Here is a 13,368-nt window from a genome sequence, read left to right on the forward strand (position 1 = left end):
TTTCTAGTGACACCTGTGGTCACTGTGGTGTGTACATCTCAGAGCACATATTAGAAGGAAGACAGAATTTTACATACACACACTTTATAAATGATGGTCACTAAAAATAGTTATACAGAATAGAAAACTACATGTGAAGTAAAAATTTACCATTAGTCACTCAATAGTATTACATTGCAATCTTCAAATATCAGCTTCAGTGTATACTATATTACAAGTGCAGGCATAACAACATTTTTTTCTACAAATATAATACAAAATTATATTATTCAATAACTTGTACCCTTTACCCACTTAATATATTATGGAAAATTGTCCATATCACTTGCAGAACTCTCTCCTCTATATTAAGTGACTATATATGTGTGTTTTATTTCAAGAACCCATTATGATTTATTTCATCATCTAATTTATTGATAGGTAAATTGTTTCTTTTACTTTTCTAAAGAAAACATCCATTGATCACTTGAGCAATTAATAAATGTTATGAATAATTATGTTAACAGTAGTTATATTGAGGGAACAGGGTGTATGATTTTTTCATCTATAGGGTATGTTCTAATATTGTTTGAATTATTCAAAATGGGCGTGGATATTTAAAACCACAAAAATACTTCTAATCATTAGTATCTGTTACAATCTTATTTAAATATATCATTTATTTACATAAAATGTTTCTGTCTCCATGCTTTATTCATTGTATTTGAAAAAACAAGACAGAAGGAATTATGCTTAATATAATTTTAAAGTATAACAAAAAGTGAACAAGTGTTTCATTATACGTGGAAGACTAACAAATTTAATCTCTAGGCGGTAAGTTACATTGCTTTCCATTTTCTTCAGTGGAAACGGTAGTTTACATACTATGCTCAGAGTAAACTTCCTGTCTGGGGTGCAACATTGAGATCTGCCTTTCTGATCCTGTCTCACTCTGGCCCTCTGCACACCATCTGATCCATGCAATCGGACCTACACCATGGAGCCACCAAAGACGCCGGCTCTGTCAAGTTCTGGTCCTGAGCTTTATCCTTTGACAGAGGAATCTCACGAAATAAACACAGGTAAAATCAAATGCTGTTATTATTACTAATAAGTAATACATACATTTGATGAGAAAATATTACAAGTTGATGGCCAGATACTCTTAGGAGTTGAAAATCTTTTGTCTTTATATATGAATTTGACATTTGCTTTCATTAAGTGAATGGAATTTAAATTTCAGACAATTTTTTTGGTGCATAAATATTTACAATTGGACTGCAATTTCACATTTTTCGGAAAAATGTTATTGCTTTGGTGCCTATGACTTCTGCTTCACTTTCACTGTAGAAGTACATGCAGTGTGTTGCTGAGAGAATTTATCTACCTAAGAAGAATTCAGTTATTTTTTCTCATGCTCCTTTAATTAAGATTAAATTCAATTATAGAGAAAACAAAGATAGGCATTTAGAATAATTTTTGTATTTCCACTCTTGCCTCTGCAATCAGTGTTGCTTCTGATGCTATTGGCCACTATATTGTTACAATTTCTAGTCCACACTGCTATCAGTAGCAGTCCTATGAAAATCGCATTGCATAATTATTGTCTTAAGCACTATGCCATTGACTTTATAGACAATAACTTAACCTTCACAATGTATCTATGAATGAATACAGTTGTTATCCCTATTTCATAGATGAAGAAACTAAGAATGATTTTTAAAAACTTGCTACATTTTACAAAGTAATGACATGATTGACTCAATATTAAAACTCTGTACACATAAAAAGGAATAATTTTTGTTTATTCCTAACATGATTTTAATGATATATTTATGTATGTGTCCATATTAATAATAGTTGTTGAATACATTTTTATTATATATCTTCTAGAGTTTTGTGAGAAAAGTGTGACATACTCACAACTCAGAATTCATTGTTCTTCAAATATTCAGAAAAAAAATGTAACTAGGAATTTGAAGATAAAAGGTAAAAATACATTTAAAACTTTAGATTCTTGTTTTCCTAAAGATTTATTTATTTTTAAAGAGATGGGAAGGGAGGAAGAAAGAGAGGGAGAGAAACACCATCAGTTGCCTCTGGACTGGGGGCCTGCCCCACCCACCCTGTGCCCGCACCCCGACCAGGGAAGGAGCTGCAATGTGGGCATGTTCCCTGACCGGGACTCAAACCCGAGACACGCCGGTCAGGGTTAGATTCCTTTTTGTTTGTTTGAATATTTAATGAACTAATCACAACAAAAAATATTCCTAGACTAATCTGTGAGTCAAAATCCATCTCTTGTAGCAATAGTATTTAATTTCATACTGATGTAAGGTGCTGTGTTAAGGACAAGTGAGAAGGGGCAGTGAGCCACTGAGGGCCGCAGTGGTGCAGGACGGTGTGCCTCAGCCACAGAACAAACAATGGTTCCTATGTAGTTTCCCAGCTGGGTATTTTAGACTTAAAATGCCTCCGTATCTCAAAAACAGCGTGGACCTTTGAAGTATTTCATGGTAAATGGATTTGTATCAAAACTGTCACAGAATGTTTGGGCCAATTGCTACTGTAACTGTTTTATTTTTACATAATTCTGCAACAAGATGGAAGAAATCATTTCATTAAAAATTTGGAGAAGGTGATAAATTAAATTTATGATAGGATTTCTGACGTGCTCTTTTGTGGTATTTGAAAGATTTCTTTCATGGTACCGTTTGTTAGTTCACAAACAACCCACCCATAGATAAAAAAAATACTTATGTTTTCCGTGGCTGTAGCCAAACCTGCAAAATAATTGTGCGAATTCCCCTCACAGGCTGGGCTCTATTTGCCCAGAGTGTGTTGCTCCCATGAGCTTAGATTTCGGTCCCATTCAAATGGGTCGAATATTTCTGGCCGAAATTTTTCTAATGCAGCTCCTTTATCTTGTTTCCACTGCTCACATCAGCACCCCGCTTCTCTCTCCGGACGGCGTCTCCGTGGGCCCTGGCCACTGTGGTGTTTGCCTGCCTTTATTTAATTGTTCTGGTCGTAGCTGCGATTATGATAGCTAAAGGTGAGTACGTTTCAGAGCTACTTAATTAATTTGTTTCAAATGACTAGAATATAATTTTTAAAAGCCTTTCAAACTTATTCTAAGGATTTTCTCGTGGTATTTTTTTCTCATTTGGTATCTTAATTACATCGAATAATTTTATCGATTCATTTTTTGAATTTTCATTAAGAACATTGGCCCATGTGATCTTAGTGAAGAAAGCGGTGGGTAGACAAGTGTTTTGATAAAAAATGGGAAATAATACCAGCATTGTATATTTTATCATATTGTTATGACATTATATTCACCCTTCTGAGTGTAATAAAACATGAAAATATTTATAGACTTTATTGATGGAACAATGAGAAATTAACTGTTAAGGCATCAAGTCAAATAATTTTAAAAGGAGAGTTTAACAGAGGGAAGAAAAGCTGGAGAGATGGTGGGCCTGTATTCCTCAAAAAGTGAAACCTAGTGACCAGAATGTTGGACTGTGTCTATACCTGGGTTGAACTCAATATGTCTTAATAGTATTTAAAAAACAGATAGCCTTTAAAAGAGTCAGTCCACAAAATTCTTAATAAAGTCAGCAAATCAGAAATGGAAAAAATGTCTTCAAATATAGAAAGTAAGGTAAGATTTATAAAGCGGAAAAAACATATACTCAAAACACACAGAGTATAAATTCATGCAGAAGGCATAATTAGATCTAAAACAATTTTAATCTTAAAATGAATTATTTCATAATATAGCAGAATATAGAATTTTAATAATAATAATGTTAATATATAATTTTAATACAAAATGTTTAATAAATAAAAAACGTTTGAACATATGATTTCCTACAAAGACACTTATGATGACAAAGAAAGGCTCAAAACAATGTACAGAAATTGAATAAAATAACTATATTCTATAGAAAAACTAATTAATCAGTAATGTGCACCCAAATAGACACATGACTGACAATTTTTAAGGATGAACTTTAAAGTGTCTTCATAACAAAAATTGACCCCTAGATAAACTGTTAGTAGCTAGCAAAAGATGGAAGGTTCTCATCGAAATCAGTAAGATAAGAATAGCATTATAACAAATTATCTCCATACAAAGGAAAACATTTAAAGACAATATTCCTTAGAAACATAAAGCAAAAATCCTTCATAAAAGAGGTAACATAGTACACTACTGTACTAAAAGAATGCTACATGATGACCAAACTCTGGTTAAAATCACAAAGGGGTTTGGACATTTATCACGAGATTTGTCAATATATTATAGAAGAGAAAAATAAATAAAAAGTAAAGGAAAACATTTAACTTCCAGCTAAGGCAGAGGCATAGTTAGATATGCTTCACTTCTTCACACAACCAAAATAAGGATAACAACCAATTTAAAAACAAAAAACAACCAGAACTGCCAGAAAATCAAACTGTTTGGAAGTCTGACAACCAAGGAGTTAAAAAAGAAACATTCATCCAAAATGGTAAAAGGGTGGAAACAGCAGCTGGGGCCGAAAGGGCGTGCGGCAAGGCAATGGTTGCTGTACCGGGCAGGTGAAGTGGTGTTTGGCAGACTGGGTGGTCCCACAGTCACATGTGGATAAACGGGGAAGAACAACTGGGGAGCGAGACAGATTACACAACCTGGGGTTCCAGCACCTGGAATAAAGCCTCAAAACCTCTGGCTGTTAAAACCTGTGGGAGTTACATGGCGGGAGAAACTGCCAGTCTCATAGCAGAGTCCACCATAGGGTCCCACAGGGTCCTAGAACATGCACAAGCCCACCCACCAAGGAATCAGTGCCAGGGTAGTGCCAGAAAGGATGCAACTCACTTGTGGGAAGTGGGGGAAGTGACTGAAAGTGGAGCAAGAGCTGAACAAGAGGCATTGTTCCCTCTCTGACTGCTTCTCCACAAACAGCACCACAGCACAGCAATGTGGGTTGCCCCACCCTGGTGAATACCTAAGGTTCTGACCCTTATAATGTAACAGGTATGCCAAGACAAAAATATGGCCTAAATGAAAGAACAGAACAAAACTCCAAAAATAGAACTAAGTGATGAAGAGATAGTCAACCTTTCAGATGCAGAGTTCAAAACACTGGTGGTCAAGATGCTCACTGGAATGATTGCATATGGATGCAAACTAGAGGAAGAAGTGAAGGCTATGGAAAGTGAAATAAAGAAAAATATGCAGGGAACCCACAGTGAAGGGAGTTAAACCAGGACTCAAATCAATGATTTGGAACAGGAGGAAGAAATAAACATCCAACTGGAACAGAATGAAGAAACAAGAATTGCAAAATGAGGAGAGGCTTAGGAACCTCTGGGACAACTTTAAATGTTCCAACATCCAAATCATAGGGTGGCCAGAAAGAGAAGATGAAGAGCAAGAAATTGAAAACTTATTTGAACAAGTAATGAAAGAAAATTACCTTCATTTGGTAAAGGAAATAGACATGCAAGACCAGGAAGCTCAAACAGTCCCAAAGAAGTTGGACCCAAAGAGGAACACACCAAGACACATCATAATTACATTACCCAAGATTAAAGATAAAGAATCTTAAAAGCAGCAAGAGAAAAGGAGACTGTTACCTACAGGAGTTCCCATAAGACTATCAGCTGATTTCTCAAAACAAAAGCAAGAGCTGAACAAGGCAAGAAGGGACCAGAAAGAAGTATGCAAAGTCATGAAAAGCAAGGACCTACATCCAAGATTACTCCATCCAGCAAAGCTATCATTTAGGAAGGAAGGGCAGATAAAGTGCTTCCCAGATAAGGTCAAGTGAAAGGAGTGCATCATCATCAAGCCCTTACTATATGAAATGTTAAAGGAGCTTATCCAAAAAAAAGAAGATCAAAACTGCGAAGAGTAAAATGACAACAAAATCACAAATATCAATGACCAAACCTAAAAAAACAAAATAAAAGCAAACTAAGCAAACAACAAGAAGAGGAACAAAACCACAGAAATGGAGATCACTTGGAGGGTTATCAGCAGGGTGAAGGAGTGGGGAGAATGGGGGAAAAGGTACAGGGAATAAGAAGCATAATTGGTAGGTACAAAATAGACAGGGGAAGGGTAAGAATAATATAGAAATTGGAGAAACCGAAGAACTTCTATGTATGACCTGTGGACATGAACCGGGGTGGGGGGATGCGGAATGCTGGAGGGAATGAGGATACCAAGCAGAGGGGGAAAAGGGGGAGAAAAAAATGAGACAACTGTAATATCATAATCAATAAAATATACTTAAAATTTTTAAAGAAAACATTTAACTTGATTAAGAGTATGACAACTTTCAGCAAATATTATTTCTTACAGTGAATAGTTAGAATCATTTTTAATATAATCAGGAATACAAGGATGATTAGTATTACTCAACATTTCTTTGTATGTCCTGGTCAAAGAAAAGCAATAACGGAAGAAAATCTATTTAGTTATGACATAAATATCAAAAAGTAAACACTGACATTGCCACAGATGGTGTGCTTTCTTATCCAGACATTTCAAGAAAATATACTGAAAAAATAATCAAAATAAAAAATCTGTAATAAGAAAGCTAGAAAGAAAGTTAACAGAGCTTTATGATATACCAGAGAGTTACATAGTAACATCTAATATCTAGGTCCATATTTTAAGCCTGTTATTGACATTTCTTCTTAGATAGTTTAAAAAATACTTAGCACACAACGTTTCCAAACAGTCTATCTTCTCAACCAACATCAAGAAAAAAATCGGATACTTTAATACTGTTTTCTTCCTTGACACTTGATATCCCGTGAAATGAATCTGGGAGTGGCCTGTGGTATCTAACTGTCACTGGTTATCTCAACTTAGTGAATTATTGCACTTCTCTATCCCCACATTACAACCCATCTAACGCAAGACAGTAAACTTTGTCTTGATAAGCGGGAGAGAAAAGAGAAGCAGTTGAACCAACAGAAGTGTTTCCCTGTGTCAAATAAGCTAATCTTTTGTGGGAGATCTTCCTGGATATTATGGCCATGTAACAAATGAACTAGGGATGAAAAAGCAAGCGACAAAAAAGGAGGGGAAATTCTGTAAACAAACAAGAATATTTGGGGGTAATCATTTTAGTCAAGCATGGCTTGCTTATCCAATGATGCCTTAGGATCTGGCTTGATTATTTGGCTTCTCATTTTAAGGACAGAACAGTGTGGGCAGCTCTTTCATAGGGTTGCCAGGGATCAGAGCCAACTCAATGGCATATGACACATACATTTTCCGTGAGATAGAAAAGTTATAGGTCCATAGTCAACTGACATCAAATCAGTGACTAGCAGCAGCTACTGTAGGAGAATATATTTAAAATATGAATAATCCAGTTTATGGAACAAATTTGGAAGACTGCAAGCTTGAGGGAATGGAAAGTTGGTGACAATACTTTCTTTTGGTTTCATTGAATTGCCATAAGAAAAAAATCTCAACTTATTACTCTAAGTGGTCTGGTGAGGGAATGATGCAGCAATATTTCTTTCATGTATTCCCATGAGTGCAGCAAAGCACTTAGAGTATCTCATCCGGAGAATAAATGGCACAGTGAGAGGTCGGTACTTGATCAAATTGAAACACTTTGTCCCAAACAAATTACACGACTTGGTAATTGGACTGGGATCAGATCTCGATAAAGCAGGCGTGCAGACAGATTTTTCTCCACAATCCCCTGAAGTAACCACAGACCATCAGAGTAAAAGAAATTCAAGCTAGGAACATTCCATGCCCTCTCTATTTGAAAATTCAAGTTGTGCCAGCTGGAGTTCCAGGTCCTTCAAAATAAAGTGACACAGCCATGGGAAATGACGTGGGTTAAAGGTTTTGTGTTTGAAGATAGTTATACATAGAGCGATTAAGAAAAACAGTCTACGTTTGTAATCTTTTAATTTTAATAAGTTTGAATTTCAGCCTATACACAATTGATCATCTCCAAAGGTGATGAGAGGGTGGTGTTGTTCAGGCTGTTGCAATGGAGGTGTTCACTCTGGAAGCATTTTGAGGAAAATGTTGGCAAATGAGAACTAGAGACAGTCAGCTTGTAGAACACTATAATGCTTGATATAAAAATAATAAAATCTGAAAAGGGAAAGTTTTGTGGTGTTGTGAAGAAGGGAACAGGTATATGAAGCATTGCGGTGATAGAACAAATACTTTGTGATTGATTGAACGTGCGCGACGGCAAAAGTGTTTGCGTCAAAGATGACTTAGGTCACAATGTCCTGACCTTTCCATGTTTACTAATTGCTTAGAATGGCATCAATCAAATGTGAAAACTTGAAATTATTAAAGCCTCGGTTATTAATTCATAAACCTCCATCCATCATCAGTAAAACTTTAATATCACTCACATGCGAATGAAAATTTATAATATATTCCTCAGTTAAGAACAAAAGTGATGAATAAATTGCATTTAAGAAATTTTAGATTTCAATTTTGTTTGTAGTCTCAAATTTTTCAAAGAGGGGATAGTCTTAAAATATATATTCATTTGCAAATTTTATGACTTTCAGTTCAGTATCTAGAGAGAATGCTAAAGGCGCAGGAGAGCAATCTGCAAAATGAGACTGCACATTAGGAAATCGTACAGGAAAACAGGTATGTATTGAATTACAATGGGAATCTTGTCCCACATGGAAGCTCTTGAAATCTAGATGTATATATACAGCTAATAGATATCAGATCGAAGTTGCATATCTATGGTGTGCTTAGCAGAAAAATGTTCATGTATCAGAACTTCCCTTGAAGTTATGGAAGATAACTAAAAATAATAATTTAAAAATTATAATACACTGAGTAACCATGGGTGATAGTTTATATTCATGCATGTACTTTTCAAAACATATTTTATTAAGTTCACATACAACATTACATGAGTTTCCCGTGTACAACAGAGCGATCCAGCATTTATCCACCTTGTGATGGGATCGCCATAATGTAGTGATCATCTGTCACCATACCAAGTTATTGCAATATTATTGACTGTGTTTCCAGTGCTATACATTGCATCCCCATGGCTTATTTATTTGATAAGTGGAAGTTTATACCTCTTATTCCCCTTTACTTTTTTCACCCATCCTCCCACCTCCCTCCCCCTGGCAATCATTCAGTTGTTGTCTGTATCTGAGTCTGTTTCTGGTTTTTTGTTGTTGTTGTTTGTTTAGGTTTTTTTAGATTCCACATAAAATTTCTCCTTCTTTAAAGAAACCTGATATATTATTTCTGCTGAAAATATAATCTTGGCAGCAAGAAAACACTTCTGAAGCGCTGAGTTCCAGTCTTATCAAGCAGGACAAATAGCAAGGAAGCACTGGACGTGCACGGCATGCTATCCATTCCTCTATTTTCTTATACAGAAGATAATTACAAATAGAGACTTTTCAACATCTTGTGTTCATTCAATCATGTAAAGCGACATATTATAATTGGAGATCTCTTCATCAAACAGCAAATATCGAAATAGGGACTTCAAATGATTGTGTAATTTTTCAATTTTAAATATATTTACATACAGATGTAAATATACAACCTGTAAAAATTTCAGACCTTGGTAAATAAATGGGGGAGAAAATCATGTGGGACATAGAAAACTAGACTTGGCACCTAAGATACGGCTGATGTTTTTTGATTGCTTCTCGTATTTCTGGCACCAGCACCTCAGTGACTGCGTGTATTAAAGCAGGTGCTGTCCCAATGTCCTGTGACACAGTGCTGTCATTGTTGCCGTCATAATAATAAGGAATCGAAGGCCCAGAGAGGGTGAGAAGTGTTTCAAAGGTCGTACAGCGAGTAAGAATTAGCATCAAGATTTAAGCCAAGACAGACTTTCTCTCGAGACGATGAACTTAACCTAGATGCTTTGCTGACCCCAGAACAGTAAGTCGTATCAAACCCAGCTGCATGAATATTGCTTCTTTGGAAACGGTCAGGGCTGCTTATACCAGTAGATTTATATTTTTCTCCCCTGGATGTATCGTTCAGACAGGAAAAATGATTAAAAAAACTTTCCAGAATCGAATTTCACAAAAGCTCGTTAAGTGATGCCATTAGACTCCAGCGGGCATGAAGAACACAGGTTTTCTTTATTGTTTGGTTCTCCTCTACTGTTTTCCTTTTTCACTGCGTCCAAGTTCTGTTTTCCCTTCAGCAAAGACTTCAAGCTGTGTCAGCGGTGGTGGACTCCTGGCATGTAGGCAGGCACTTTCCTTCTGGTGCTCGTGGGAGGCACTCCTCAGAAATACAGCATCCTTCCCCACTGAGGGGGACTCCACTTCGGATAATTTTCAACAAAGCGCATCTGAATGTCTCCCCCGTTGAACTGCTGTCTATATATTATGCTTCAAACTGAACCTGTATATACAGATCACCAGAGAATGCTTTCAGAAAGAGCAAGGAAAATATATTTAAAAATAAAGGTAAAAACAGGATATGGTCACACTATTTAAAGACATAGAAGTAGAAATGGGTGCTAACTACCCGTTATATATTCTTTTTAAGTGAAATGTGTTGGGGTGACAGTGGATAATAACTTAACTTTTCTAGGGACCCCACAGTCTATCAAAGGGTAGTTGGCTACCCCCCCTTCTTATATGTTTAGAAAAGATCTTATATGCTACATGTATATTCCCTGAAAAAAGGCAATATTGGCATCTCAGAAAGAAAGCAATGAGCTATGAAAAAATAAAGTATCTACTTCTCTTCACAGCCTGTTGACAATAAGGCTCCTGAATTTTGTAGCACTTGGGGTAGTCGGAATAGTCTCTCTGTCCATAAGAGTACCTCCCACCTGTTACTGACAAATTTGTATGCATGTGTTAACATTTTAAGTGACCTCATTTTTTAAATTCCATGGAGATATACACCAAAGTAAAAAAGCTAAACCCTGCCCCCTGGCTGGGTAGTTCAGTGGGTTGAGAATTCAGTGGGCCTGCGAATCAAAGGGCTGCCTGTTCGTTTCCTGGTCAGGGCACATGCCTGGATTGCAGGCCAGGCCCCCAGCAGGGGGTGCTTGGCAGGCAACCACACATTGATGTTTCTCTCCCTCCCTTTCTCCCTCCCTTCCCCTCTCTAAAAATAAATAAATAAAACTTTTTTTTTAAATGCTACCCCCCCCCCACCACCAAATTGTTACTTTTTTGTTTAGAATGACCATCTGGAAAAGAAAATATTTAGAAAAGAGAAGTGTACAGAAAACTAGGAATGCTGGGGTGGAAAGAGGCTGAATAGATTGTAGAATTCTGTTACGATTAGGTTGCTTCTGCGATAGTAAAATAGGGACAGTGGTAAAGCATAGGTGCTTACTTCCTGTGTGTACTTTGAGCCCGAGTCTGGTGGAGTGCACGAGAATGGTGCTCACTGTGTCTGAATGCGCACCACCCACGGAAGCGGGGACGTCTGCGAGAAACAACCCCCAGCTTGTCGCCGGCACTGTTTTAACTCTAAAGCCTTTAATAAATTAAACTGAATAACTGCTAACTGTTTATTTTTTTTAATAAAGATCCTCTGTGAGAGAACAACGTAAAGAAACTAAAATTCGATCACTGAGATTTTAAAGCCAAGTTCTCTGTAGCGCATCCCCGCGTGCGGGTCTAAGTAGTTGTCTCGGAGTCACGAAGTTTCAGCGTAAGTTGGAGTTTTGAATAGTGGTCGAGTCTGAAATCCACTTGCAAAAATGTCTGAACAATTTGATTTCTCGTGTGCCTCAGTCTGATTTCACGGACAGTCTCCTCATCGCATTGGCCGGCCTCCCCCTAACGTTCTAAGTGCTTTTTCACTGGCTCAGCCCAGCTCTTAAAAACTCTTGCACCTTTCCTTTCCGGAGTTGAATTCAACATCTCTCCCTGGGTGCAGTCGTTTGAATAGTCTTCCTGGCCTGTTTAATTCTGTTCAGTTAACATTTGAGGGATCTGGGTTAAAACTCTCCACTAATTCTTTGCACCATTCTTGCAACTTTTTCTGTAAGTCTAAAATTATTTTTTTATTTTGTTTTATGAAACTGGAATCTCCTCCCCAACTGAGGTTACTCATTAGTTTAAAAACTAGTAAAGAGTCAAGTATTTCTCCAGCAAACTGTCTTCTCTATAACCTATAGCATAGATTAACCTAATCATCGATGGGGTAAAGTTAGTGAGTATTTCAATCAGTAATTGAAAAGAGAATGTTTAAATTAAAATACTGCTATTTTGCCATGTGCAATGAGTTAATGGATATAGTTAATGATCATCAATTGCTGCTTAAATTATAAAAGTGAAGCACTAGATATTAAATATATCTGAATGCCAGTACACATTCCTTATTATAAAATAGTAGAGCTTTATTCCCCAAAATAAATACAATCTGTTATCAAGTATCTCTCTTACTATCAATATACAAGAAATAGGGAAAAACCACAAGAATGCATCCAACAACAATACAGAAGTGCCACCAGCAACGCAGGACTTTAGAAAAACTCTAAGGACAAGCAATCGAGTTTACTCAGCAATGTAAACGCAATCACAACGACAAAGGCAAGGGTGTATCAACCAGTCACGTTAGTGAATTCTTATTTAATTTGCTTTTAAAATATAAAATCATCAGGGAAATGTGAACACTGATAAAATAGCTGATGATATCAAGAAAAGACTGTTGACATAGAGGTTGGGTTATAAAAATGCATTTGCCTTACAGAGATTTACAGGGAAACGTCCATAGAAGAAATCATACGACATCTGGGATTTCAAACTCGTCTGGATTGGAGAATTGATGTTTGTTAAAGCTGGGCGATGGGCACTGGGCCATTCAATAAACTATTGTCTCTACACCGTGTGATGTTAGAAGTTTTTCCGTAACAGAAATTTAAAGAATATAAAAATACTTTTCTCTCCAGAAGTCCCTGGGTAAGGAGAACATGATTGCAGACTTGTTTTAGTGAGCTAGTTATGATAGGAAATAAGATCATGACACGAAGCTAAACAATAAATGTAGAAGAATAAAAAGACATTTCGAAAGTCGAAATGAGCATCCCAGAACATGTTGACGACCCACTGGAGGTAATTTTCTCCTAAAGCAGATTCCTAGGGTGAAGGCAAGGAATTTAGCATTAAGCAGAACATTGTACAAAAAACAAGTAGAGGTAGCAAAGAGATCCAATTGAAAGTGAAATATATAAAATAAAAAGGGATATTTATTGTGTACTTTCCAAGTGCCAAGCACTTTTCATGTGTTAAGTATTTAATCCCCACAACCACCCTATGAGTTATCCCTGTTTGTCAGACACACCACCTAAGTGCAGGGAGCATGTATATTTTGCCCAAAGTTTAACAGCGAGTAGCTGGAGGAGCTGGGCCTTGAACACTGGCAGC

At 36.7% G+C, this 13,368-nt stretch overlaps 1 protein-coding gene across 2 annotated transcripts; it reads left to right on the forward strand.

Annotated features, from left to right (window-relative positions):
* Positions 1-942: 942 nt before the first annotated feature.
* Positions 943-12,809, forward strand: LOC128780476 (uncharacterized). Of its 2 annotated transcripts, XM_071220806.1 has the most exons (5): positions 943-1,061; positions 1,873-1,968; positions 2,927-3,034; positions 8,542-8,626; positions 9,193-12,809. In XM_071220806.1, the coding sequence occupies exons 1-4, from the start codon at positions 977-979 to the stop codon at positions 8,604-8,606; spliced, it is 354 nt and encodes a 117-aa protein (XP_071076907.1). In that variant the 5' UTR covers positions 943-976; the 3' UTR covers positions 8,607-8,626; positions 9,193-12,809. The 2 variants fall into 2 exon arrangements, with proteins under 2 accessions (XP_071076907.1, XP_071076908.1); XM_071220807.1 differs by lacking the exon at positions 1,873-1,968.
* Positions 12,810-13,368: the final 559 nt, after the last annotated feature.

Source organism: Desmodus rotundus, chromosome 3 (genome assembly GCF_022682495.2).
Source record: "Desmodus rotundus isolate HL8 chromosome 3, HLdesRot8A.1, whole genome shotgun sequence".
Classification (NCBI taxonomy): Eukaryota; Metazoa; Chordata; class Mammalia; order Chiroptera; family Phyllostomidae; genus Desmodus; species Desmodus rotundus.

What these genes read in the sequence shown, in the direction of transcription:
- LOC128780476 (XM_071220806.1), top strand. Translation starts at nt 977, where the DNA reads ATGGAGCCACCAAAGACGCCGGCTCTGTCAAGTTCTGGTCCTGAGCTT. An exon ending in ATCTCACGAAATAAACACAG is followed by an intron (nt 1,062 to 1,872) that starts GTAAAATCAAAT and finishes TATATCTTCTAG; the next exon opens with AGTTTTGTGAGAAAAGTGTG. An exon ending in TAGGAATTTGAAGATAAAAG is followed by an intron (nt 1,969 to 2,926) that starts GTAAAAATACAT and finishes TGCTCACATCAG; the next exon opens with CACCCCGCTTCTCTCTCCGG.